At 42.0% G+C, this 27,229-nt stretch overlaps 2 protein-coding genes and 1 long non-coding RNA gene across 4 annotated transcripts; 2 read left to right on the forward strand and 1 right to left on the reverse strand.

Annotated features, from left to right (window-relative positions):
- Positions 1 to 4,114: 4,114 nt before the first annotated feature.
- LOC143420891 (uncharacterized) lies at positions 4,115 to 17,760 on the reverse strand. Of its 2 annotated transcripts, none has more exons than XR_013100660.1 (8): positions 17,644 to 17,760; positions 10,107 to 10,317; positions 9,748 to 10,023; positions 9,579 to 9,608; positions 9,410 to 9,431; positions 9,212 to 9,308; positions 8,829 to 8,891; positions 4,115 to 4,315 (listed from the first exon to the last, which is right to left on the reverse strand). It is a non-coding gene; the product is annotated as an uncharacterized LOC143420891 (long non-coding RNA). The 2 variants fall into 2 exon arrangements; XR_013100661.1 differs by having other exon boundaries at positions 9,190 to 9,308.
- Positions 17,430 to 19,814, forward strand: LOC143420890 (GTPase IMAP family member 1-like). Its single transcript, XM_076889521.1, has 3 exons — positions 17,430 to 18,223; positions 18,297 to 19,067; positions 19,103 to 19,814. Exons 1-2 carry the CDS (start codon positions 17,662 to 17,664, stop codon positions 19,040 to 19,042), a joined length of 1,308 nt encoding a protein of 435 aa, XP_076745636.1. The 5' UTR covers positions 17,430 to 17,661; the 3' UTR covers positions 19,043 to 19,067; positions 19,103 to 19,814.
- A 542-nt stretch (positions 19,815 to 20,356) lies between these two features.
- On the forward strand, positions 20,357 to 26,912 carry LOC101481952 (GTPase IMAP family member 7-like). Its single transcript, XM_076889522.1, has 4 exons — positions 20,357 to 20,528; positions 20,935 to 20,973; positions 21,079 to 21,180; positions 25,578 to 26,912. The coding sequence occupies exons 1-4, from the start codon at positions 20,507 to 20,509 to the stop codon at positions 26,342 to 26,344; spliced, it is 930 nt and encodes a 309-aa protein (XP_076745637.1). The 5' UTR covers positions 20,357 to 20,506; the 3' UTR covers positions 26,345 to 26,912.
- The last annotated feature ends 317 nt before the right edge of the window (positions 26,913 to 27,229 follow it).

Genomic DNA, 27,229 nt, shown 5'->3' on the forward strand with positions numbered 1-27,229 from the left:
TTATTAAGTTCTGCAGCTTGTTTGCACAACAAGGCTAAATAATTATAGAAACTTTTCTCAATCTAAATATTGTACTTTGGTAGAATTAAAAAAACAAGTGTAGTGCAGGTCTATGATGGTTTTTAGTGCTACTATCATCTAGTTCTGATTCTGGTTCTGTCTTGGTTAAGTCCTCAGTAGTCCTGATTTTGAGGTGTTGTAGTCCGGTTTTAATTCCGGATCAGTTCTGGGTCTGGTTGAATTGGGGTTTAGTCCCTGTGTCTTGATACAGCCCGACTTTGTTCTGCCTCGCTGCTTAATTAAAAAACTAGTTTAAGGTGTCCTGCACATGTGATATATATTTTCCCTATATGAAGTCATTCTTTTTTGAACAAAACTCAAAACAGAACCTATTAATCTTTCAGTCATTTCTACGCCCCCCCCCCCCCCCCCCCCCCCAAAAAAAAAAAAAAAAAAAAAAAATCCCACATGCACACCACCCTTTAGGGCTAAGCCCCGGGTGTTTCAAATGTCTGGCTCCGCCTCTGGTCCACACGTACACGGGTATTTTTGAAAACAGAGATTTTCCGTTTTAAAAAATAATCCCGTCCACACATAAAGGCAGAAATGGAGGAAAACGCTGCTATGAACATGCCAAAGCAGCAGGTGGCGCTATATTCCTAACCGTGTAGAAATGTTGGCCAATCAGAAGTCTGGAAGCCTCGGTGGGAAAAAGTAAACAAAGCTGGGGCATAGAAGCAGAACCGAGTCGTATGTGTGGAGGGACAGTAACTGTGTGTATATGTAAGCATTTAAACACTGCAGAGAGTAGAATTAACAGTATTGTAGAAATTCATTTCACCGAAACAATAACGTGGCGCACAGTGTGACGTCAAAAAAGGCGCACACCTTTGACGCTGCGTTTTCTGCGTTTTCTCAGTTTTTCTCGTTCACACGTAAATGTAAAAACAGAGTTTTCAAAAATATCCACTCTGGCTGGAGTTTTTAAAAATCTCCGTTTTCAGTGACCGAAAACGCCGTTTAAGTGTGGACGGAAGGTGCAAACGCATAGAAACATCTGCGTTTTCAAAAATACCCGTTTACGTGTGGACGTAGCCTAAAATTAATACGTTAACGATCCTGTTTTGCAGTGTTAGTCAGTGACTGGCTGCTCCCATATGGGATCAGAACGATGCCACCTTATCCCACAGTCCAGCCAATGATGCGATTCACATTCGTATATACGCAGCTAATCAGCATCGCTGACAGGCTGTGACAGCGTCCTCATGTGCGACACCGGTGTTTTAGCAAAGCGGCTGATGTGGCGTGAAGCCACGTTAATGACAACGTGTACAACCATTGGAGATGTGAGCAGGACAGACGGAACAACTGACGGACAAAGTGTGGACTTTATACCAGTTTTTAAATTGTGTTGATCGGCCACGTAAAACCAGAGTTATGATAAAAATATCTGCAATGTTTGTTTCTTCCTGAATACTGTCGTTGTTTATATTTACTGCAGGAAGAAACGGTAAAAACGGCGTTTTATAAGGAAAACGCTCAAAAGTCTATAACTTTAATGTCAGCCAAATCAATTTACTCAGGAACAAATCAAACACTGAAATAAACCAAACATTAACATTTAGAAGAGATCTAAGTGACTTCCCAGATAGCAAGGAGACATTGAAACAATGTTTAGTCAACATCAGGGGATTCCACTGAAGCAACGTTGAAATGTGACGTTGACCTGACGTCACTCTTGCACCCTTTTTTAAATATTGAAACGTCAGGTTTTGATATTGAATCAATGTTCAACACTGACATTGATTCAATGTCAAATTTTCAAACACTGTTAATATTGAAACAATGTCAGATGCTGATATTGAATCACTGTTGATTTTCCATCACTTTTGCACCCTTGGTTACTATTGAAACAATAAAGTCATGATTAAAAATCAGTACTTCACAGGTATTTGTATCAATACTAAACCGCTGCAAATTAAAATCAATACTTAAACGTGCAAAAAAGACAATTGTGTATGATCCATAAATAGGAAACCTATTATATGCTGCACAGTCTTACAATTTGTCATGTCCATAATAATATCCCTATAATATGAAGCAGGGGCGGAGCGTGGGGGTGGCTTACTGGGCTTAAGCCGGGTTGTTTTGTCAGAAGCCCGGGGTCTTTTGGAGTGTAATTTTTTCATAGTTAGATGTCTGGCTGACAACTGTATAAAACAAAAAGTACACACAATATTCGAAGCACATAGCGCACACTGTGGGAATTTACGACTGTGCGTGAATCCCCCCTGATATTGGTATGATCCGAGCTCAGGCACTAAGCGACTGAGCGAGGGGGCGGGGCAGCTGCTGCCTGTGAGTGCGCTGTTGGAGAAACGGAGCCAGCCATACTAAGGAGAGCTTAAGTTTGAGCAGGTACCAAAGCAAATCATTTGTACCGTACAAATAATGTAAATATGACGGTGCATCACGAAAGATTGATATCAAACTGATCACTTGACCCATATTACGTTACTCGCTCTTCAAGTGAATCAACAAATGGCGAAATGAAAAGCCGAACAAATGCTATTTTTTAGAGAGTCTTAGCTTACGTGTGTTTATTTCATATTTTCAGTTCTTACCCTCCCCGACTAAATCGGTTTCAGTTATGTACTGAAATATAAGAATGGACATTAGAGGCTTCTTTCAAAGAAAAAACTCAGGTAAATGTTATTTTATATATTATGCTTTGTATGTTGTTCAGTATATTTCTATGCAAAACAAGAGGGGTTTCAGTACACAGCAGGATATTCACATTTGTAACCAGATATTTACACTTTAGGGAGAAAACATAAAACATTTTTACTGTACAACATCAATTTAGAGTAAACTTTTGTTTTAGATAAATATTGAAACATCTTTTGAATGAGTTAAATGTCAGAATAAAGAGAGACAGAGCTTTCTGTTTTTTATCACTTTCATCATATTAAGGAGCACATATACACTAAGTTTATTGTTAATTAATAAGAAACTGCAGACGATTCCATTCTGAGCTGAAGAAGCTTCTGATTGGTTCGTAGAGTCCATGTGAGTAAATTGGTGGCACAGCTGTGGATGCATATAAGGCAAAACACAGAGGCTGTTTCTGTGACATGGGAACATCAAGAGATGTCAACCAAAACAGCAGGAACAGAACTGTGGAGCTGCATAAGTGTGGCTCAGTTTGAATACAATTTGGTGCCATTTACAAGAAATACAGACAGTTTCTCTCTTTACTCTTAAAGTTAACAAATATGTTTTTATATTAATCTAAAAAATAAACATTTAGTCTGATTTGATGTTACAATTAAAAAAGTGTTTTTATCTGAAGAGTAAATATCTGGTTTCAACTGTAGATTTGATGATTGTCAGCACAAAGAGGGAACAAGAGCAGGTGAGACACACCTGTTAGTCACATGGTTGTTTGCCAAAAGTATCACCGTATCACAGGTCCTCATGTATCTCGTACCTCGTGTTTCTTTTTAGGTTTGTTATTTTTCAAATTTTATATTTATTAAGTTATGCAGCTTGTTTGCACAACAAGGCTGAATAATTATAGAAACTTTTCTGAATCTAAACAGTGGACTTTGGTAGAATTAAAAAACAAGTGTAGTGCAGGTCTATGATGGTTTTTAGTGCTGCTATCATCTAGTTCTGATTCTGGTTCTGTCTTGGTTAAGTCCTCAGTAGTGCTGATTTTGAACTGTTGTAGTCCTGTTTTAATTCCGGATCAGTTCTGGGTCTGGTTGAATCGGGGTTTAGTCCTCGTGTCTTGATACAGCCCGACTTTGTTCCGCCTCGCTGCTTAATTAAAAACTAGTTTAAGGTGTCCTGCACATGTGATATATATTTTACCCTCTATGAAGTCATTCTTTTTTGAACAAAACTCAAAACAGAGCCAATTAATCTTTCAGTCATCTCTAACCCCCCCCCCACCCCCCCCCCCCCCAAAAAAAAAAAAAAATCCCACATGCATACCACCCTTTAGGGCTAAGCCCCGGGTGTTTCAAATGTCTGGCTCCGCCTCTGATATGAAGCATCTGACATTATGTAATAAAAATGACAGACATCTCTGTATCAATAACAAAGTGATTTATTATATTTTAAAAAAGTTTCTTTGTTACTTGTATTGGTTACAGGTCACTTTTTTTTTTTGTTTACTCGGGGATCGAGCTGGATATCGGGCATCCTGCACCACCCATGTGATCTGGAGCGTAGCGGAGACATTTCTGCACAGCTTGGCCGAAGGCAAACTCAGAAACAGCGTTTACCCCCACCTGCTGAGTCAGGCCATCTAGGACACAAACAAACAAAAGGAAGAAAACAAAAGGCCAAATTAGAGCTTAAATATTGTCAAAAGTTGGGTATTAGGAAAAAGTGAAATAAATATAAATATAAAGTCCCAATGTGTAGAGCACACATTAATAAATTAGTCATGTTCCCTGTGAAAGTAAATGAGCCTAATTCTTAAAGACCCCTGAAATTATTTACCAGATGTTTATTTTTTGAATAAAATAAAAATCTGAGTTTAACAAAACATTTTAAATGTAAATATCAAGCTTACCTTTCTTTCTTCCATAAAATGTGCTTGTGGGCACGCCAGCCATTTTGAAAAGGTGGGAAAAACAATTGGCAAGGCCACACCCCCACACATGGGATATAATTTTAAAGGTTCTGTTGTCCTCTCTAAGAAACATCAGGACTTAGAGGAGTGGCAAGTAGAGTATGAGAGCTACAAGCAAAAAACTAAATGTGTACTACAGTGCGCAAAAATGAATTACTGGGTCATCAGGGGGTTATGAGGGACATTTATAAAACAAAAAATCCCACAAACCGTAAAAGTGCACTTGAAAAGCTCACACAAGAAGGTTAACCTAGCTTACCTAGAAGACCTCATCAGGGGGAGCACGCTCCCCCTCTGTTTAGAGCTCACCCACTTAACTCGCATCCCAAGAAAACAGCTAACCCCAGATAAGGCAGCGTGATGTATCCCGAGATAACAGGACTGGGACATCTAAATAAAGGTGTGAAACAATCGCCTTCAAAAGGTTATCAATTGACTTCAACCAAAATTAGGAACACTCGGTGCGGCAAGAGTTAATAGTTATTAGTCTCAACACCCAAGGATAATTAGAAGAGCATGACTGATATGATGGAACTGAGATTTTGTTACACTTAACTTTTGCAAAACACAAATAAAACTAAATTGAAACTAAGGATTTTCAGAAAATAAAAACTAGACTAAACTAGCAAAGAATTGGTAAAAACTAATTACAACTGGCAAAAAATTGAAAATCTGGAGTCGAAACTAAATAAAAGATAAAACCTAATGAAAATGGCGAAACGTTTAAAACTCTGGTGCAGAGATTGGCAAATGTGACCAGGAAAAGTATGAGATGGATTGTCAGGACAGTCAGCGTTAAAGCCACTTTTGACAGTCCATACTAGGATGGCATTGGACATCTTCGGGGCGGAGGAGGGTTGGTGTGACCAAGGTGTGGTTTGGCTTGTTGTATGTATATTTGAGATCATATGGCTCTGGATGGACCGGTTACCAGGGCATGGAAGGAGGACAGACTCATTAAAGGAGGAGAAGGAACTTGCTGGGATTGGAGATCCTCTGGGTGAGTGGTTGATTAAAAGCATGCATAAAATAGAAGTTATCTGTTGTTATTGATTGGTAATAGATTGATAATTGGCCACATTTACAGCTGTATTGACTTGTTGTGGACGTAGTCGACTTCAGGTTTAAACACTCTAATTAACAGGTTGAAAATAGTGACATTAAAGGAAGAGTATGCAGCACCACCCTGTCAGACGCCAGTGACGGTGGAGCTCACTGATGAATCAGGTGAGCTGGATTCATGGCTGATTCAAAACTAAGATCCCCCTGCTGTGGTCAGTAAGGGGAGAAAAGGGGGAAATAAAATCAAGAATTAAAGAGGCATTTATAAACGTTTAGGTGTCAAGTGAAACGGGACAAAAGGGGGTGTTATACTGTTATTTTAATATCAGCATTATTATTGTATGAGAATCATGCAACAAGCATTGCATCGATGATCATTTATTGAAGCTTTTGACCTTATACTAACATCTGTGTTCCTGTGATTGTTATAACTTCTGATGAATCTTCCATTTACAGGTGTTAGGATAATGATATAATTTTTCATTGCAGGTGTAACCATGATCATTTTTATACATATTGCAACTTGTTGCTCATTGTAGAGTTGTGCTCAAGTTAATAAGGGTTAAAAGCTACAGTCAGCGCGAATGTCTGACTGATCTATTGAGGGGAAAGGCTTCGAGCATAGAGGGCCGCACGCGCTTACAAAACACTGATATCATGTTATTCTTTGTGATCTTTTCTTAAATTATGTCTTTAAGGTTAGTTTAAATAGTGGCAGTTAATTAAACGAGATTTATTAAAATGTTAAATACCTGAGTCAGAACGTTACACGCGGATCACCTTAAGAGTCTGGGAAACTTTGTAGCTGCCTAACTTTTTTTTGAATGTTCTAGCTCCGTTGATTTGACACATTGGAATGTGTCAAAAAAGGGGGGGAAGGTTGAGCTTTAACATCAAACCAGGATTATTTGAACATTTTATAACTTCATTTGTGTCTTTAATAATTTAGGAATGGTAAAGCTTAAGCTAATAGCGGTCCGAGAAGACGGGCCTTTTAGAGAATCAGTGAAAAAGCATAAACTATCACTTTCATGTTTAATCATTACTCATTGAAATGAACTGAATAGCGTTTTGAAGATTTGTTAACTTTTTGTCTTTTGTTAAAAAGAGGGGTTTCAATAATCTTCAGACACACCTTGCAAATGTGCTTATAACGAGTTGGCACTCGGCCTTTTGAAGGTCAGAAGCTTCGTTCGGCGTGACTGTCCGGACTGATAAAGTGTAAGAAATGCCTTGAGTGCGGAGGGCTAAATGCAAACACGCTTACACACACATAGGATATGATTAGAATAAGTCCCTGGGACATTCTGAATGTTTTAAACCAATTCTGAAACACTAGAAGGTCAGTAGATAACAACATTAGATTATTAGGGTTAGGAAGAGAGGTGTTTTGGTTTTCTGTCTCTTACAGAGAAAGGAACAGACACCAGACGAGGTCACAGAGATGCGAGGATCCTCCGTAGCAGAGTCAGACACAGTGACTGCCGAGACATCAACTGGGTCCAGGGGTCATGGCGTTTGGGCTCCAGCTAGTCACCACAAAAGGATGGATCCCATAAATACAGCAATAACCATGAAGGGGTTGGCGGAAATCCGGGAACACCAGACCAACGAAGTTCGAGAGGCTTTTGGGCAAAAAGGGGACACCTTCCTGTTCCTTTTTCTGGAGAATACACAGATCGTTGTTTGAAATCGGAGCAGAATAATCCCCTGATCTGTGTTACGACTGAAGGGTTGTCTAACCCCTAAGGTTGAAGAATTAAGAGCAGAGGATCACCCAACTGGACGACACTGGTAGCTGGAGCAATAAAATAAAGGTTAAGAGCTCTTCGGACAGAGGTTCTAGTCTACGTCTGAATGGTATAAGGGAACACCAAATAAAGCTGTGGGAGACAAGGAGAGTGTCATCTGGACCTGCTACTGTTGGAATCCTAGTTTTTCTTGCATCTGAATTGCGCAAACACAGAGGTCATCCCACATATGGTTCGCCCCTCAGGGGGACAAAGGGCCTCAGGAGTGAGAAGAGATGAACCCGGCCACACTGGGCTACAGGGTGTTTGTGAGCTCATTATTCTAATGACCTCATCAGGGGGAATTGTAAAATTATGATATTATTTTATGCCATGTTAGACCCCTAATTAAAGATTGTGAATTATTATGTAGTTTTAGTTTGCATTATTCTCCTGAATTAGAAGAAGCTGATAACTATTGCATTAGTTAAACTGATTTGCATTACATTAAATTGCTGACTTGTTGTGAATGAATGATATTGTTTTATGATGCATTATATTGCTGAGTTATAAGAAATACTGTTCGCAGAAAGTTATTGTCTAATTTGTCTGAGTAGAAGAGAACAGAGTGTGCTGGAGTTTTCTGCTCCATCTCAGCAGGAGCAGATAAACAGGGAGCCAAGGTCGTAGCTCAGGCGCTGTGTGAGAGAGAGCATGTGAATGTTTAGGCTTTTTATGATAAGGTGGAGGCACCAGAGGCTATAAGAGTTTGAGCAATGCTCCACCATTTTGAGATTTTGAGGCTGTCTGCATCAGTGTCCATCTCCCACGTGTGTGATCATTAAATCATCGTTTGACTCAACCCGACCGGACCAGTGTTGTTATTGTGGTTTTTCTCTTGTCTCCATCCCCAATATTTTGAACCTTAACAATATGAATAACCTCTTGTCAACTGACTTCAGCAGGGAGAAATTATGAGATTAATATGAAAGTCACAAGGCAGAAATCAGCAAACTGCTGCCTCACTTTGATTCTCAAAGAGCCATTAGCTGAAAAGCTCAAAGCCTAATTTTCTAATAATGAATAAACCAAACTGCTGGCAGTGAAATGTATTTCTATTTCTTGGATCTTCCAACAATAGCCTGCTGTTGTATATTCAAGCAGAACATACAGGAGAAGGCCATTTTTAAGCAGTTTAACTGAATTTGACAATTTCTAAAGTTCAGGGCTACAACAGTCCTACAACCTTTAAAGAACTGACCATTGCTTCATTTGCCTCCGGTCATTGCACTTCATCTCATCTATGTTGTGCAAAGGCTAATCCAGAGACAACACCCCAGCATGAACAGGGTCAGTGCTGCAGGATTAACAGAAGGCTCTGAACTCCTCACCGAGGTCCCCGACTTCTCTGATCAGCTCTGTCACCATGATTAGAAGTTGTTGGAAGGCTGCATCTGTTGAAAAGAACAATAACACAAAGAATACTGGCTTGTGATAAACTGGATGAGCATTGTGATGAGAAAAACAACTATATCCATAAGTGATGGCTTCACATTTTGCATTCAGGTTTAAGTAGTTCAATCTGTTAAAACTGTTTACAATTTAGCCTTTTACATATAAATGTACAACGTTTTAGAACTTACCTCAGAAATCTAAACAAGCAAAATATGATGATATTCAGCAGCATAAATTAGTGTTTTGAAGTTAAGATTACAATGAAATTGTGATGCAGCTCATTGTCTCAAAGCATACCGTCGTTACAGAAGGCACTGACCGCAGACTATTTGCTGGGGAGGTCGCATAGCTGTGTAGGTTGGCGAAAGGAGCCAGATGGGGCATCATGTTGGGGGCAGACTGCAGAGCGGTGGAGCCTGTTTAGAAAAAGGTTTAAAAAATTACGACTCATCTACAAAGGTTCCTGTTCACTCACACTCACACACACACACAACACACACACACACACCATTATTACCTGGTGCTTTCACACGTGGGGCCTGGGGAAAATTTGGTCCAAGACAAAACAAAACATTAGTATTGAACTGCATTGTGTTTTTTGCTTACTTTGCTTTAAGTTACAGTAAAATTTACAACATCACACAAAAAGGGTTAAAAACAATAATTTGAAGACACGAGTGCCTTACTTGTTTATGGTTGGATTGTACTTCACTGATCTGAAATGAGAAAATAAACAAAAAACAAACAACGTCAATTAAAAAGAGGAAAATTTGTGCGTGTGTAAAAAAATATTTGTGTGTGGACTTAAAAATACGTGTGAAACTCTGCACTCAAGTTTCAAGTAAGAATTTTTACCATTTTTTGGTATTGGGGAAATGACAGTCTTCACTAACGGGGATTGTTACAAAACGGCCGGAGGCCGAGCACCAAAATTCAAACCCACGTGCAGAAAACCCAAGGCGGAGGCAGAGTAAAGGGTTTAACAAAGGTTTATTAACTAACTCCAAAAAAATGACGTGGATTGGATTTAAGGCTTGATACATGGGGCATGAGGGTCTTGGCCAGGGGAGTGGGATAAGCAGGGGACAGGTCCAAGAAAGCAACGGCAGCTGGCTGGTGATTAGGTAAGTACTGGAAGAGAGGACAGCAGTGTTAGACCGGTAGCCAATGAAGGGCTCTGGAGAGGGTGGAAGCTATGAAAATCTTCGTTTTACTGTGCAGGTGGGAGATGGAAGCGTTGAGGGAGAGGTGGTGCGGTCCAGGTGGGTTTGGTGGTGTGTGGCAGCTGTCCTGAGCGGTGAAGGTCCCGAGGTGGTGTAAGGGCAGGAGGGCAGGCAGGTGAGGCAAGGAGATGATTCTGAAAGCAGGCGGGTTAACCAGATTTCCAAGACGAGTGGTTCAGTGTGATGGAATTTCCAGGAGTAACTAGAACACGAGATTACAAGGTTAGTAGAGCACTTGAGATTCACAGACATGAAGCGTGAGGCCTGGTTACCAACATAGGGTAGTTGACGAATAGGTGAGGACGCAGTGTCAGCAAGCAGCTTAGCGCTCCAACCTGATTGCCTCAATCAGCTTCAGGTGAGAGAGGCTGTAGGCCCTGCCCATGGGTGGATACCAGGGAGGTCCAGACCTTCAATGGAATTTTACAGCCAGACACCCAGACCATGACAGGGATAGTTACAGAGCTTTCTTCGTTGTGAATTAGCATACATGTTTTTATTGAACATTTGAGGAACCAGCAAAAAAAACAAACTCTTGTAGAGGACATAAAGTCAGAGATAGAAACGACAAGGAGCAGGTGCATCTAGTGCAGGTAGAGCTGCTGCAAAAACCCACAGAGCCCAGCAGCCAGCAACAAATCCTGGATCCTTGGCTTTTAGTTAGCAGTTAGCATTAGCAGCACATCCTGCGTCTGATGTGAAAGGACTTTTATGCTGCGCCCTGTGACTCACAGCCATGGTCCCGGGTCAGCCTTGACTTTGTGTTAAACTAATCCTAAAGTAATAATGGTGTTTCTAACCACTGATATAGCACAACTTTATCCTTTCAACAGCTACTGAAAGTTAGGAGACCTAGCTGCTATCGGATATTTATATAGAGATCCTCCAGCTTCAAACTGTATCACCCTTGAAGGACCTGCAGTTCAAAAAAGCGCCCCTCCGACAGCCAAACCCATCTGTTCTCTGATTGGATAGTTATATTTGTGATTGACATGACATTGACCAATCAGATGAAAGGAAGAAAAACAGGGTCAAAATTCGTACTTGTAACTTGAAACTTGAGTGCAGAGTTTCACACGTATTTTTTGGCTAAGTCCACATGTAAAAGGTTAACATATGTGTTTAAGTTGAAATGTGTGGCTGGTAAATCTGGATTACACTAATAGTTAAAAAGTTAAGAGATAAAAAGACTTATGGGGATGTTAGTTCAGTTTATGTCTTCATACAAGGAAAAAAGGGAACACCCCAGTTATATTTTGGTCTTTGTTATATCGTTCAGTGTTGATTCAGTATTTTCTAATTACACTTTACATCTTCCATGGCATTACTTACAAAATACCACTAGGTGGCGCATAGCGGCCAGGAGGAGCGTAAACCCCCCTGGGAGGCAAATCTGCAGAATAAATCCTGCAGTTGAAACGTAAACAAGTTCATGATCTGTGCCTCTTTATTTCAATACACAGCTGGGTTACTAGTCCTCAAAATGACTAATATGTAACACAGTAGAAGCAATAAGACTGTTGTGAACTCGTGAATGAAAGTATACCGTTATAAGTTAAGTACTGTTGAAGTAGGGTTGCCAACCGTCCCTTAAAAAACGTCCCGTATTTCGAAACAAAAGTACACGTCCCGTATTGAGCTAATAAGGGACGCACTTTGTCCCGTAATACAGTGAGAATCAAAAGTAGTCTATAAATGTTTATGGGATTAACGCTTTGTTTGAAAACATAATTCCCAGCCCCTCTCCTGCTTTGTGACCAATGAGCTGACAGCACACTTATGACAATTCAGATTACCGCTCATCTCATTGGTCGAGGAAAGGTCGCTTACGGAGAAAATACCGGAAGACAACAGATGACCACAACAAGAAGCATGGCCAACAGGGAAACAAACGCCGACACTGCGGTGCAAGTCTCGGACAACAGTACACCTAAAGCTGGGCAGACACTGTGTGATTTTTTCAGTCACGTTATTCAGCTCCTGCTCAAACTGCACGATTGACTCGCAGGGGTCAGAAGTTCATAGGTCACGATGCTCTGATGCGACCTGAGTGCTCACACTGTGCCTCCATAACATGAAGGTTATAACAGAAACTCTGTCGCTCGCTCTCTCTGTCTTTCACTCACACAGACACACACCAACATCAACTTTGCTAAATTGCTGATGAAAAACATGATCAGGCAGCTGTGATTGAGCAGCATGTAAATCCAACTGTTTTCACGGTTGTTGTGGTCGTGATAATTGTGTGATGCCACATCGAAAAGGCTCGGATGAGCCAAAGCTCTACAAGTTGTGCCTCCATCGCTTGTGTCCAGATCACAGCTGCACAGCTGTGCTGCTCCGTCTTTTTCACCAACGGTTACGTGTTTGCGCGCGAGCAGTGTGAGCGGCTGTGGTGACACGTCACGAACGATTGATGATCGGGAGCTGGTCGTGAGGTGTTACCCCACGTATACTACACGATGCACGCCAAAAGCGGTCCGATCACCAAATCAGTCGCACGACTCAAAAATCGTCTCAAAATGGGCCAAAAATCGCACAGTGTGCGCCCAGCATTAGAGCAGCAATGTTTGTTCCCCTCAGAGAAAGAAAAAAAGGCTGCAAAAGTACAGGGAGGAATGGGAAAAGGAAAACACCTGGCTGGAAAAGTTACTATGGGCATGTGCAGTGAATATCAGCGCTATGTGGCCAGAAGTGTGATAATATAACTTATTTTGTGTAATAAACAACTGCAAGGATAGATGATTACAACAAATACATGACTAATACATAAAAGTAATACATAGATGAATAATGATGATGAGTTAAGATGCGTAATCATGGGAACAAGCGGGTTTACAAACAGGAGCAGCTGATTAGCATTAGAAAAGCTGAAATAATACCTCAGCTGTAGCCAATTGTACTAAATGCACTATATGTGCACTGTTACAAGAATATTTTTCGTTCTATTGTTTTCTATTATTTTAAGTTAAGCAGGACAGAGTTCTTTTAAAGAAAGATTTACTTATATTCTCAAAAGTTAAGCATGACAGGCTTCTGTTTAAGAAAGAGACCTGTTTTACTGTGTTAATGTTGTCATTTTGAGCTAAAAATAAATGGCTAAATGATCATTTGTTTCCCATAAGGTCATATCACAAAGAATAGAATATGCATCTACTTAAATCAACTTCAAGTCAAATAGTTAAAAAAATAATTTCACACACAAACAAAGAGCTAGAAAATTCACCACACTGGGAAGAGTGAAGACAACTGGGTTGCCCGGCCCTGGCCACGAGGTGTCCCTTATTTATTTTTCAGGGAGTTGGCAACCCTATGTTGAAGTATGAAGTATGAAAATGGAGCACTGTAACAAAAAATAATTTCCCCCAGGGATCAATAAAGTATTCTGATTCTGATTCTGATTCTGAAGTATTGTGTTTTGAATGAGATCGTGATGTGAACGTGATCATGCTAGGCTAATGGGCTGGCTAGCGGGGGAAGTGAGCTTCAAGTACCGTAGCGATGCTAAGGCACGTTCTCAGTTGTGTGTTCTCTATATGTCTTGTTCAAGTAAGACAGCATGCAAAGGCTGTAATTAATGCTTCCATAGCTGCTCATGTGCTGTATATCAATGGTTGTTTGCTATTCACGGGCTGTGAGTTACAGTACATTGTATTTCTTGATGCAGTGTAACCGTATGTGTAACCGGAACAAAGGCTGAGGCAACCTGGTCACTGCGAGCCAATGTTATCTATATTTATGATGGTTAATGTATACTCGCCAAGGTTATTCCTGTACTTTTGACAATACGCTGACAGCTGTTATGCCACGTTACAAAGAATTGCTGGTTCGTATGAGAGGCGATTAATGATTTGTTCCCCTGTTGATGAGCAGAATAAATCCTGCAGTTGAATCGTAAACAAGTTCATGATCTGTGCCTCTTTATTTCAATACACAGCTGCGGGATCTAGGATCGCACCCCTCCCAGGCACCTGTCACACCAGGGGGGCAACACATACACAAATCTTTTTTATGCACACACAAATTCTTTTTACACATACAAATTCTGATTTACAAGTACAAAATATTTATGACCACAATTTGAGCCCATACTACTGTGTCTCCGGTGTTCTGACAAAACGTCCGGTCAACTCTGCTGAGCTTAAATGGAATATCCTGCTGCCTGATGGGATGTACCACTGTGAGAGGGGTGCTATGGAATAGTGCATGTGGTAGCAGCTTTAATTTCCCGCTCAACCATAAATCAATGGTTTTCAATGTGATTGTTGTCACATTGTCAACTATAAATAGATCAACAGATCAACGATAACAGAACAACAGTGAATCAATGTTATTTCAATGTCAGGTTTCCTCAGTATTTTAATGTTGTTTCAACATTGATTTTGCATTGACATTTCAATCCTTACGATTCTGATGGATCAGATGTAAAATCAACATCAGTTAAATGTCTCCTGGCTATCTGGGTTATATATGATGTTTAACCGCAGTAATGAAAGATTGTAAAACAGGGTTTGAAAACGATTTGCCGGGAGTTCGCTGTTCTCGTCGGTCCTAGTGAGCCTTGAACCACGGCTAGCTATCGAGCTGGTGGGTAACAGACGTCTCTGAAAACGTTGAAGCATTTTTGCAAATATGCAATGTCTTGATAATCTGAGCAGATATTTGAAGTTTGCACAGCTACATTCTTGCTTGAAAATATGCTAAAAGTTTATTTTGTGACCCAGAAAGAATAAGAAGAGTCATATTAAAACTAAGTAGCTGCTGCCATTGTTGGAAACTGGAATTGGCTGGGCCATGCTATGAATTCTGGGATGTGGTGGGCCATACGATAACCATGACAACCATGTCATCGGGTAACATGGCAACCACATTAATCCCTGAACGCAAACCTAGAAAGTGTTCCCAGCAGAACGAGAGGCACTAGGGCTGGGCAAAACGATTATTTTCCTAATCGATGAATCTAGCGATTAATTTTTCAATCCGATTCGATTTCGATTCGATTCGATTAACGATTTTTTTTCCCCATTATTTGACTTGTATAGCAATTTCACATTTACTAATTTATGTATATAAATGAAAAACACAAATTTATTCATTTGAAGACCTTTTAATAAAAAAAAAAAAAATTGCAAAATAAAGTTGTAGAGGTCGTACAATCAATACAATAGAGATAGCATTTAACAAGAAATGAAATGTGCAAACATATATAAAATTAAGGAAAAGTTAACAAAACATTTCAAATAAATAGCAACAGTGGTGTCTTTAAACAAACAAAATGTAACATTCACTTTGCTTTCTGCCAAAAAGTGCTCTTCATTCACAAAACAAAATCCACAATAACATTGTACTACAATCTTCTGTTTTTAACAAAAAATTAAATGTTTTGCAAAACAAATATAACAAAGGAAATCATAGCAAAAAATTAATAATATACAAACAGCAGCAATGGCGTCTTTGAACAAATAATGAAATGACAAGTTACCCCTAAGTAGGACTCTGTGACCAGACTTGTCCAAGCATCAGTGGTAAGGGAGATTTTGGATGTGGCTTTTTTTAGTTCTTTCCTTAGTTTCTCCACTGAAGTTTCATACTTTCTCTCCATCATGCTTGTAAAATGACGCTTAGACGGCAGAGTGTAACCTGGTTGGAAAGTGGTCAGCATTTCTTTGAATCCCTCACCCACAGCAAGTGGTCTCTTGTCTTTTAAAATCATAGATAAGACCCTCTCAGTAAGTACAGCCACCTCCTGGGGGGTGCATGGTGTACTTCTTCTCTGACAGTAGTCCTCCAGACTTTTCTGTTTGTTCCTAAAATCATAAATCACACACAGCACACATATGAATTCGAATAATTACAAAATAATTATATGGAAAGCATAATATCAAAATAATTTGATAAGGATCTGGTTGAGATAGATACACACATACTGTTATGCCATGTGCTTTCATAGCATAACAGTAAGAGGTTAATAATAATCCCCAATGTTGAACATATGATATGCAGTAATCATGATGGCTGGAAAAGATAACGTTTAAACAGCCATAGCTGATGGCACTTTTACTGGTGCACTGCTTTCTAGTCATTAGATGGCATAACTTGGACCTATAAGATCAAGCTGGAGAAGCATTATGTATAAAAACAGCGTTCAAATAGGATGAAACACATTAAATTTGACAAATCAAGAGTTCATTGTCATTTTGCTTTTGCAAGCACTTTAACAATGTTGTAATAGTGTCCACGACGGCTACGTTTAGCAGGTGGTGCATTATCCTTGTTAACATTTCTCCTGCGGCCAATTCGCTGTCTCACATTTTTGTCTTTCGCCGATTCTGATAATCAGCCTGCGTGCATTCAGACTCATTTCGCCAGCATGGGCCACAAACCAAAAAAACAATAACTAAACAGCAGCTGCTATATGTTACTGCTAAGCAGCTTAAATGAGTTTTGCATTTACGGAGGTTGGGTGTTTATCTCTGTGTCTATGAGTGAGTGTACGTCTACGTGGGGGAGGGCGGTCTGGATGAATTAACGGGTAAAAACTAGCGTTAGTAAAAAAGTTGAAAACTTACGGTGGTTTGTCCTTTGCAGAAGCTGCTCCTGGATGCCGTCGTTTGAGGTGCTGGTGCATAGCCGTCGTGCTTTTATGATAGGCCATTTCCACCTCACAAAGCCGGCAAACGACTGAATCACTTCCTTTTCTGTTAAAATATCCCCATACTGTAGAGCTGCGTGTTCGGGTGGAGTGATTTAAGTTGACTGCAACTGCCTCACTCATGATTCCGCTACTCGCTGCCGCCATGTCTTTTTTTGAAAGTGACGACGCATCGACGCAGATTTTTTTACGTCGACGTATTTTTTGCGTCAACGTAATCGATTACGTCGACGCGTTGTCCCAGCCCTAAGAGGCACAGCACCGCCCTGCAGCGTGTCTCCGGGCTGCCACGGTGAAGAGATTAAACATCACACAACGCCATTATATTATACACACACACACACACATAAAGTTTTATGCGCCAGAGGGAATGTTCGCCCAGGACACCAAACAGGCTAGGACCGCCACTGGTGTTGGAACAAGCCTCTGCTAACGGAAACAGTTTAACACAACTTCCACTCACGTCCTTCACAATAAGAGCTCCAGTCTGAAGGCTGCACCCGGACAGCTGTCGTTTACATTTCTTTCAGCACTAATAACGTGAACCATCATTATTACTGATAAAAACACGTCGATGATCTGCTACACGTGACGCACACGGCACGTGGCGTGTCCCCGTGCTTTTATTTTGAAGGCGTCGTCGTGTTTCCTGAAGAGACGAAAGTAAAGAGCACTCCTCAGTAACTTCGTCAGGTCTCCGCGTCCTGCTGAGTGTGTGTGTCACAGTGTTACACACACACTCAGCACTGCAGGCACACCTGTTCAGGTGTGTGAGGAGCTTCCTGTCAGACTGAAGCAGGTGTGTGTTCACACTCATGTTCCTGAATCCATCGCTCTGCTGCTGGAGGCTCCTGCACGCGCTCAGTTTGGACTCACCTGGGCTCGTGCTCACACATGGATCCTGATCCAGGTCCAGACCTGACTGTGGTCCTCCTGGGAAACTGTGGAGTGGGTAAAAGCGCTTCAGGAAACACGATTTTAGGCCGAGCGGCGTTTGAGTCAAAGACGTCCTTCAAGGCGGGAGAGAGCGAGATCAGAGAGGAGGCGGGGCGAGTGTTCGGGAAGGTGATCCGCGTCATCGACACTCCGGGAATACTGGGACGAGAGGAGCCCGTCGGGAGGTGCTGTCGGCACGTGCTTGAGTCCCCCGGCTCTCACCTGTTCCTGTTGGTGGTTAAAACGGACCGATTCACTGCCGAGCAGGAACGTGGCGTGGAGGCGGGGCTCGCAGCGGTGGGAGGGCGGGGCTTCAGCCGCTGTTACCTGCTCTTCACGGGTGGAGATGCCCTGAAGAACACGTCGCTGCACGACTTCATCTACCAGGACCGGCAGAGTCCGCTCCCTGGTGTGGTGGCGAGGTTCTCCGGGAGGGTTCACCTGTTCAACAACGAGGACGCAGGAAGAGAGCAGGTCCGAGAGCTGCTGCTGAAGGCGGGGCTTCTTCACTGCCCACCAGGTAAGACAGGAACTGCACGCTCACACAGACTGTACACTGAAGATGGTCACATGTTTGTGTCTGTGTCCTGCAGCTGAGTGTGTGGGGTCAGAGGTCAGGAGGATCCTTCTTATCGGTCCTCCTGGAGGCGGGAAGAGTTCTGCTGGGAACTCCGTGCTGGGCCGCCGCCACTTCGAGGTGGACTGCGACTTCCACGGAGGAGGGAGAGGACACACGTGCGGCGAAGCAGAGGGGGGGCGGGTCTCTGTGGTGGACTCGGCGGGACTCTCGGGTGAAGGTCTGACCCGGGAGCAGCTGCTCCGCGACATCGAGAGCGCCGCCCGGCTCGCCGATCCGGGACCTCATGTGGTGGCGGTGGTGGTGAAAATCGGCCAGCTTTCAGCCACAGACTCGCGGGCGCTCACCCTCCTGACCGAGCTGTTGGAGGGCGCGGCATCCCGACACGCAGCTGTGCTGTTCACTCACGGAGACGCTCTGGGAGACCGCCCTCTGCAGGACGCGATCAGGTCGAGCCGCCGCGTGTCAGACCTGGTGTCCCGCTGCCGGGGGCGACACTGCGTGCTGGACAACACTCGCTCAGGAGAGCGGGCGCAGGTGGAGCGCTTTCTCCGCCTCGTAGACGACATCATCAGAGAGAACGATGGACACCACTGGAGCCGGGACGCACTGAGGTCAGGTGACTTGGAGGACACTTCCTGTTCGAACAACGTTGTCGAGCATGCGCTCGCCGCGAGGACTCCTCCCTCTCTGCTGAGCGTGTGCTGGCGCCTCCTGTGTCTGAGCGCGCTCTTTGTGAGGCGTCATTTCCACTGGATTTAACGGTGACAGATGAAATCTTTGGGTCGTGTCTGTTGTCATGAATCAAACCAGTAAAATAAGATGTCTGTCGGCTTTGATCAGGAACTCCTTCACGTGAACTCGTCTGTGCTGCCGGCGGTGATCGCTGGTCTCGGTTTCCAGTATTAATAATAAACATCACGTTTGACTCTTTATTATGTACTTATTAGTTTTTGGTTGGATTAAGTCTGATATTCATTAGATCAGTGCCTCTTTAGTCATTAATTAGATTATTTAATATTAACGGTTTAATTGAATCATCGTCTCTGCTGGTTTTTGTTCATGTTTCTAGCAAACTATGCCCGTTATGTTTATTGCCTCATGTGTTGCAGCTTAATCTTTTAGACGACATTCTGGCTGCAACAGCTGCCAATAATTTACTGCAAATATGAACTTTTGAATAAAAAGAGCTGCAGCTCTTCTGTGCTTTGTCAATAGGAGATGGTAATCAAGCTCATTTGAATTGTATTTTAACAGGTTTAAATTATATTTGTTTTATTTCAATGTAATTCTGCAAAAACCAAAGTTCACTGAATTTTAATTCAATTCAATTTTATTTATATAGCACCAAATCACAACAAAAGTCACCTTAAGGCGCTTCATGTTTTACATTTCTCAACAAACCGTTATATATTCTACATTATCACTGTATTTCACTGTAATATTCAACTTTTTACTATGATACTGTATTATTTTATACAGTCTCTCTATATTTAACAAAGTGTTAAAACTGTTGTTTTCACTTGAATTACCCATAAACAATTTTACAATTTATTTTTAAATTCATAGTCATTTACTGAAAAAAATAAAATAATTATTTACTGTGAAATTTATGGTTGCCAAAATAGTTTTGTGTTCTACATTTACAGTTTATTTTTTACAGTGATTTCTACAACAGCGCAGGGCAGATCCTTTTAGGCCAGCATGTGATAACAGGATGTCACGGTCGACCGTGTCAAAAGCTGCTGACAGGTCCAACAATAAAAGGGCAGCAGGGCTGCCAGAGTTAAAAGAATATCATTAAAAACCCTTAAAAGTGCCGTCTCGGTGCTATGTAGTGTTTTAAAGACAGATTAACATTTTTCAGAGATGTTCAAATCAAGGTGGGTTAGGGTTAGGGGTTATTATAATAATATAATAATCCATTATTATTATTATTAAATAAGTCGTCAGCTGACGTTTCCTCTGCACAGTGAAGCTCCTCCACTTTAGGCTGAACGGTTTATTACAGCGGAGATTCTCCACTCCGAGATCTCACTGTGATTGGATAGTGAAGCAGCAGGTGTGGCAGGTACAGCAAACTGAGTTTCCGGTAGGGCATTTCGCACCTGTGTTAAACACAGTCGGTGTTTCCCTGCACTGGTTAGGTAGAGGCGAGCTCTTTCCAGAGTTTGAGGATCCGGACTCGGAGCTGAAGTTGTCCGGCAGAAGCAGCAACAAGCGCAGATGGCAGCGAGTGTACCGGCAGGTGAGTCGGTGGGCTTTATTTTACCTGCGGATACCGACAGCGTCAGGATCCGGAGTTTCTCGCTGAGGGAGAACCTGTTAGACCAGTGTTGTGCCAGAAACTGATTTCCAGTGTTTCCGTGTGTTTTAATGCGTAACGTCTTTACTTTATATTGGTAAAGAGACGTTAGTGGACAAGATTTACAAAGCGGCTACATTATAACCAATCCGGTCCTTTTTGGTCACTTAAACTATTGTTGTATTTCTCTGCTGTCCTCTTGCCCAGTTTCCTCCCAAAAAACACATTTTTAATGCAATTTTAATTTTTTACTAGATAAATAAAGGATATATAAAAGTCACAGAACAAATATGTAGTTTTTACCAGATCATCAGTAAGAACTCTTTCATTTATCTGTGTGTCTGAATAGTGGGGGCAAGGAGAAACAGTAAGGACGAACCTGTGAGCTGTAAGTCCAGATGTTTGTATAAACACACACAGCTGTCGCTGAACCTGAGATAAAGAGTCAGTTTAGGGAATCAAACAGTGAGCTGACATGTGTGTCTGTGTTCAGTGAGGCTGGTTCTGGTTGGGAAGACTGGAGTAGGGAAGAGCTCCAGTGGAAACACCATCCTGGGAAAGGACGTCTTCAGAGCAGCAACTGGTTCTGCCTCAGGTAACACACACACACACACACACACGAGGGTGTCTAATAATATGAAGGTCTCTGTCTGCACAACCGAAACAAGGACTAAGAAACAGAAGGTCGCAGGCAAAGGTGCAAGAGCAGTTTTAAATCAAGATCAAATCTAAAGAAAGTAGAAGTGCTGCCTCTCTCCTAGTAGCTGTACCTGTGGAGATACTAGGTTATTTTCAGAAAAGTTCCCCTTTGACCTTGAGTTCAAGGTCAGAGAGATTCAAATAGGTCCAAGATCACAAAAAGCTTATGCTGGCTTGCTCTGGAGTTATCACATTCACAAACTTGGGCATTCACACCACCCGCCTCCACCTGTGGCCAGGCCTCTGGGATGGATGAGACTCTGCCTGAGGGCCTTAAGGCTCTGGATTTCCTGGTTGAAATGCGTCTGTAACTTCTGGAAGTTGTGGGTGATGCCTCTGGACCAGAAGATTGGGTGGTGGTCCCCCCGTTCAAGAGCAGGGATCAGTGAACAGTGATTCTTGGTCCACACTGTTCATTCCTGGTTGGAGTAAAGTTAGAAGACTTTAAGTAAGGCATTACTGACAGTTCAACAGTTGGAGGCTTTACCAGTGCATAGAGCTGAGCACGGAAGCTGGTCGGTCTGCATTCCTGTCCTCACCTGTGGCAACGAGCTACGGGCCGATACAAGCTGCAGATAAGGACTAAAGATGGCACGATTTCACTTTTTTATGTCCGATACAATATCATAAATCTGGATATCAGCCGATACCGATATAAATCCGATATAGCGTTTTTTATAATCAATCAAACTGTTTTTTTAATATCTTGCTACATTTTGTATAAGTTCCTACTCAAGTTAAGATAAACAACAACACTAAAGCTATTCTGTTAAACCTGTTTGTAAAAAACACACTGCACCCAAAATATGTCATAGTTCAGCAAAACTGATCAATCTAATAAACTTAAACCTGCTCCATCCTCCCTATTCTGGTATTTTAAAGAGTACTTAGCAGAAATATTAAACAACCTGACTAATAGGGTTGCAAACGCCCAGCAAACCCCCCCCCCAAAAAAATGACGGAACCACCCCCACCCTCCACCTCGTGATGCTTAACTGATGAAATCAACTTTAATTTAATGCACATGTAAAAAAAAAAAAAAAAAAAAAAAAAAAGGCACATACATAAATTATTTTTCAAGAATAATTAAATAGATTCAACATCTTTCTTCAGCAGAACTGCAGACTGCACAGATGGTACCCAAAGGAAAAAGTAATATAGCTTACCAGGGTATATTAGACTTAACAGTTACTACAGTAATGGACTTCTATACATTTTACATCAGATTAAAACTTTGGGTGTAAGATTCAGATAATTATTTATTAAAAGCTCGACATTTTAAATGAGAATAAGAAAGAAAAGTATGTCTTTGTGCCCCCTTTTCCCTGTTCATGCCCTATCGGCCCCCCTGGCTAAACTTTGCTAGATCCGCCCCTGCACAGTTACGTCAGCTGTAGAAAAAGATCCTCGAGTAGAAAGTAATATTAAATACATTCTAACAACAGCTGATCAAGCTTAAACGCGCTGCTGTTGTTCAGCCGCTGGTTTCCTCTTTCTGCTGCAAAGTGAACGATAAACAAACGAGAGACGATCAGCTGATCACTGATCAGTTTCATGATTGAAGCAGGGGCGATTCTAGGATCAGAGCTTTGGGGGTGCTGAGCACCCAGAGAGCTGCCCAGCCAGGCAAGATAAACCTGTCTCTGTCAGTCCCTGCGTCCTTAAATGTTGTCCCGAGTTGTCTCTGACTGTCTCCTTGGTGCATTTAAACCCCTGCTCCTCCCTGTCCTCACCGTCTGTTGTCTTCGTCTCTGTTATCAGTCATCATAATTTTACCATCTCTGTGCAAGTCTGCAAATTTCTTTATTAAATCATAAGATTCTTAAATTCATCAAGTCTCTCTGTGCCTGGGTCCTCGTCACAAAACATGACATCACTGTTTTGCACATTTTAACACAATTTAATCCCACATTTGTGAAAGAAAAGCAAAACACTTTTTTGAAAAGTCTGTAACAAAACCATCAAATCTGATCAAGGTTATTTAACTGCTGCCAAAGAAGAATGGATTGGAATAAAAATAAAAATACATATCCTAACCTTCATTACTGGGAGAATAATGAATGATGCTCACAGTGAGTGAAAAGTAAACTGAGAGCATTTTTTGGACAGAGATTCACTTTTAATGTGTTTGTGTAATATAATACAGATACATAAAAACACTCCCGAAACAGAATTATTACAAATAAATTATTACAAAATATTAATAAAAACTATAAAAATTGAGGCAACTTTGCCTGTGGTAGAATGCATGAAAAAATCTTTACTGCAGATGCTAATTTTGTGTTGTCAGATTTATGAGTTTCATGCTTTCATAGTGGTCCTTAGGAGAGCTTGACATTTTCTCAGGTGGTCCACACTGTAAAAAGTTTGGTTCTTCCTGACCTTGTTCTTTCTCCTCACGTTCCCTCTTTCCTCTCTCCCTCTTTGGACTCACAATCATACACAAATAGATTCAATTAGATGAAAAATTACATTAATATGAAAAAAAATTCTATTAAGATCACTAATAAAAAGTCCTCTCAGTGTTCTTTCAACCAAAAGGCAAATAACCAAACCACATAAAAGATGTAAACACTGAAACACTGATCCAACATTATTCTTGATTAATGGATCATTTGATTTTACACTTTTACCTGACGTGGCTCCTTTTTTTGGAAAATCTTCCTCATATCCATTATGAACCTGGCTGTCTCTGTACACACACACACACACACACACACACACACACACACACACACACACACACACACACACACACACACACACACCAGGTGTTCTAAGGTTAATGGGCATCCAGTCAGTTAGTATTTAGTATTTATTTATTTATTGTCATTGTCAAGAACAATGAAATTGCGTTTGGGGCTTCCATACAACCCAAAAAAAGAAGAAAATAATAAATACCCCTTAAAACCCAAGTGTACATATTTAACCCAGTGTGACTCCAATGCAATAAGACAATCCTTAGCAATAATGTTCGTAGAAATTCAGACAAAGACCTGAGAAACATGACAAAATACAACAATGCAACCCATTCAATATTATTGTACTGTGAGATATGATATCAGATATGATAGTTATCTATTTAAGAAAGAGGGGGGGGGCAGGAGGGGGAAGAGAATAAAGATATGATGCACCAATGCAGACCAGTTCATTGCTATTAAGAAGTTGGATATGGTTATTGTCCGTGAGAGGGGGGCAGAGAGTTCAGGAGCCTCACAGCCTGTGGATACAGGCTGTTGGCCAGTCTGGATGTTCTGGCCTGTATAGACCTGTACCTTCTCCCTGAGGGCAGCAGATGGAAAAGGTGGCGCGCAGGGTGATGTTGGTCCCGCAGGATACTGTGCACCCTCCTCAGACAGCGAGTGGGGAAGATATTACTGATCTCTGGCAGACTTGTTCCAATAATTCTGCCAGCTTCTTTCACCACCCGCTGGAGTGCTTGCTGATCGGCCTTGGTGCAGCTGGGGAACCACACTAGAAATCCATACGTCAGAACGCTGCTGATGGCACAGTTGTAGAAGTTCAACATCAGAGATCTGGGAATGTGTGCGCTCCGCAGTCTCCTCAGGTAGTAGAGGCGCTGTTGGGCCTTCCGTGCAACTGAGGTGATATGGTTGCCCCAGGACAGGTCCTCGGTCACAGTTACCCCCAAGAATTTAAAACTGCTCACCCTCTCCACCGCCTCACTGCCAATGAAGAGAGGCAGATGGTTGTTATGACCCCTCTTAGTTAGTATCCATTTCAAACAGGACAGTGGTAACAACAGCAGCTACGGAATGGAATGCTTTACAAACATTCAGAGATGAACTTGCACACTTGCTTTACTTGTCTGGATACATTTCTCTGAGATTAAATGCAGGTTTGGTAGCGAGCCTCCAAATGCTCAACCAGACCGCTGACAGGTCTCGTCCGCCGCAGCCGCTCTATCGCCCTCCGACGTGCTACGGTTATGAGCTGAGTAACACCATGGCATACGTTTGGTGAGGTGCTTTTTTGATATTTAATGGATCGGATTACATTTGTTGTTTCTCTCCGATATCCGATCCAGTAATTTAGGTCAGTATCAGACCAATACCGATGCGTAATATCGGATCGGTCCATCTCTAATAAGGACAGACTGGAGCGTTTACCTCAGAAGAGCTGCCATGTGTGTCTATGCCATTTGTTAGAGAGTATATCATCTGCACTCTGATGAAGAGGGTGAAATGATTATTTATGTTTAGACATGCCAAGAGTTTCCATGAAGTTCACTTTTTTAAAAACAAGAGTCTAACTGATCTGTTTCCTCCTCAGTGACGGCTGAGTGCTCCAAGCAGCAGGAGAAGCTGTTCCAGAGGACCATCTCTGTGGTGGACACTCCCGGCCTCTTCGACACCACGATGTCTGAAGACGCCGTGAAGAGGGAGATCTCCAAATGCATCAACATGTCGGCCCCGGGGCCCCACGCCATCCTGCTGGTCATCAGGGTGGGACGCTTCTCAGCAGAGGAACGAGACGCCGTGAAGAAGGTGGAGGAGATCTTTGGAGAGGGTGCCTGGAGGTACACCATGATCCTCTTCACCCACGGAGACAAAGTCAAAGCAGACTTTGATCACATGTTGAAGACAGCAGGGACTGAGCTGCAGGAGGTCCTGAGGAAGGCTGAAAACAGATACCACGTCTTCAACAATCTCAGAGCCAACGACCGTGGTCAAGTCCTGGATCTGCTGAAGAAGGTCGACAAGATGGTGGCCGACCACGGAGGAGAGTTTTACTCCAACTACACCTACCTGCAGGTGGAGGAGATGCTGAAACAGAGAGAGTCAGAGCTCAGAGAGTTCTACGAGAAGAAGCTGAAGGAGGAAATCAAAGCAGTGAAATTAAAGTACGAGAAGAAGCTGAAGGAGGCTCAGGAGGAGAAACAGCAGGTGGAGAAGGAATGGCAGTCTGAACGGGAGGAGGTGCAGCGATATTATCTGGCTTTAGCGAGCGGAGTTCGTCAGTTTGTGGAGCAGGTGGCCAAAGATGCCTCCTTTGATAAAATCCTTAAAAGGTTCCACGAGAAGCTGAGGCTGAACTGAGCTGCTCACACTTCCTCAGCAGACTGAAGGTTCACTCTCATCCTTCATCTGTTCTGTTTAATCCATGATGGTAGTGCATCCAGGTCATGTGATCACTGTCATGGAAGCCCATGAGTGGACAGACTGACATCAGACTCCAGCAGCCAGCAGCCTGTTTTGTGTACATGTTTATGCATCTTCTCTTGTTCTTTTTCTATGTGTGATGAAAATGAACCCTCTGTTCACTTTAATGTTACACTGAGTGAGGAGCTGTAAAGAAACAGGAAGTTTATGAATCCCACAGAAACCGTGATCAACCTCGATCTTAATGACAGACTTTCAGCTGTTCATGTGCAGATGGAGAAATGATGCCATGCTCTGAATCTGTGCTAGTTTAACGTGTGGCCAAAGTGCATCGTGACCAGTGTCTCATAAGGAAATGTAGCATCTATGAACGCATCTTCATGTTTGTCTCATGATTTTGATGTATTTTGTGTAACCTGGAGAAAGTGCTTTTATATACCATACTTCACTGTCAAAGTTTGTTTAATGTCACTTTTTATTACTGACAAAATAAAAAGATGAAATTTTCCTTTTTTTTTCATCCCTCATATTTTGGCTGCGTTCACGCTGCAGGTGAAAGACTTTTCTGACCCTATGTGACCCATCTATCCGATCATGCTATGACAGTGTGAACGGCACAAATCTGATATTTTCAAATCCGACCTGGGTCACTTTCGTATGTGGTACATATCAGATGTTTTAGAAAGCGACTGCTGTTTTATTTAATGCGACTTGCAGTCAAGTCGCATTAAATCCGTCTTTTACGTCACTGACACAAGACAGACGCCAATTATCAGTGCCGGAGAAGCGCCCGAGAAGACATTGCGAACGCTTCCTGGCCAT

Source organism: Maylandia zebra, linkage group LG10 (genome assembly GCF_041146795.1).
Source record: "Maylandia zebra isolate NMK-2024a linkage group LG10, Mzebra_GT3a, whole genome shotgun sequence".
Taxonomy (NCBI): domain Eukaryota; kingdom Metazoa; phylum Chordata; class Actinopteri; order Cichliformes; family Cichlidae; genus Maylandia; species Maylandia zebra.

Coding starts and splice junctions, on each gene's coding strand:
- LOC143420890 (XM_076889521.1), top strand. CDS start 17,662: ATGGATCCTGATCCAGGTCCAGACCTGACTGTGGTCCTCCTGGGAAAC. Junction 18,224..18,296: donor GCTTCTTCACTGCCCACCAG/GTAAGACAGGAA, acceptor TGTGTCCTGCAG/CTGAGTGTGTGGGGTCAGAG.
- LOC101481952 (XM_076889522.1), top strand. CDS start 20,507: ATGGCAGCGAGTGTACCGGCAG. Junction 20,974..21,078: donor TAAGGACGAACCTGTGAGCT/GTAAGTCCAGAT, acceptor GTCTGTGTTCAG/TGAGGCTGGTTCTGGTTGGG. Junction 21,181..25,577: donor AGCAACTGGTTCTGCCTCAG/GTAACACACACA, acceptor TTTCCTCCTCAG/TGACGGCTGAGTGCTCCAAG.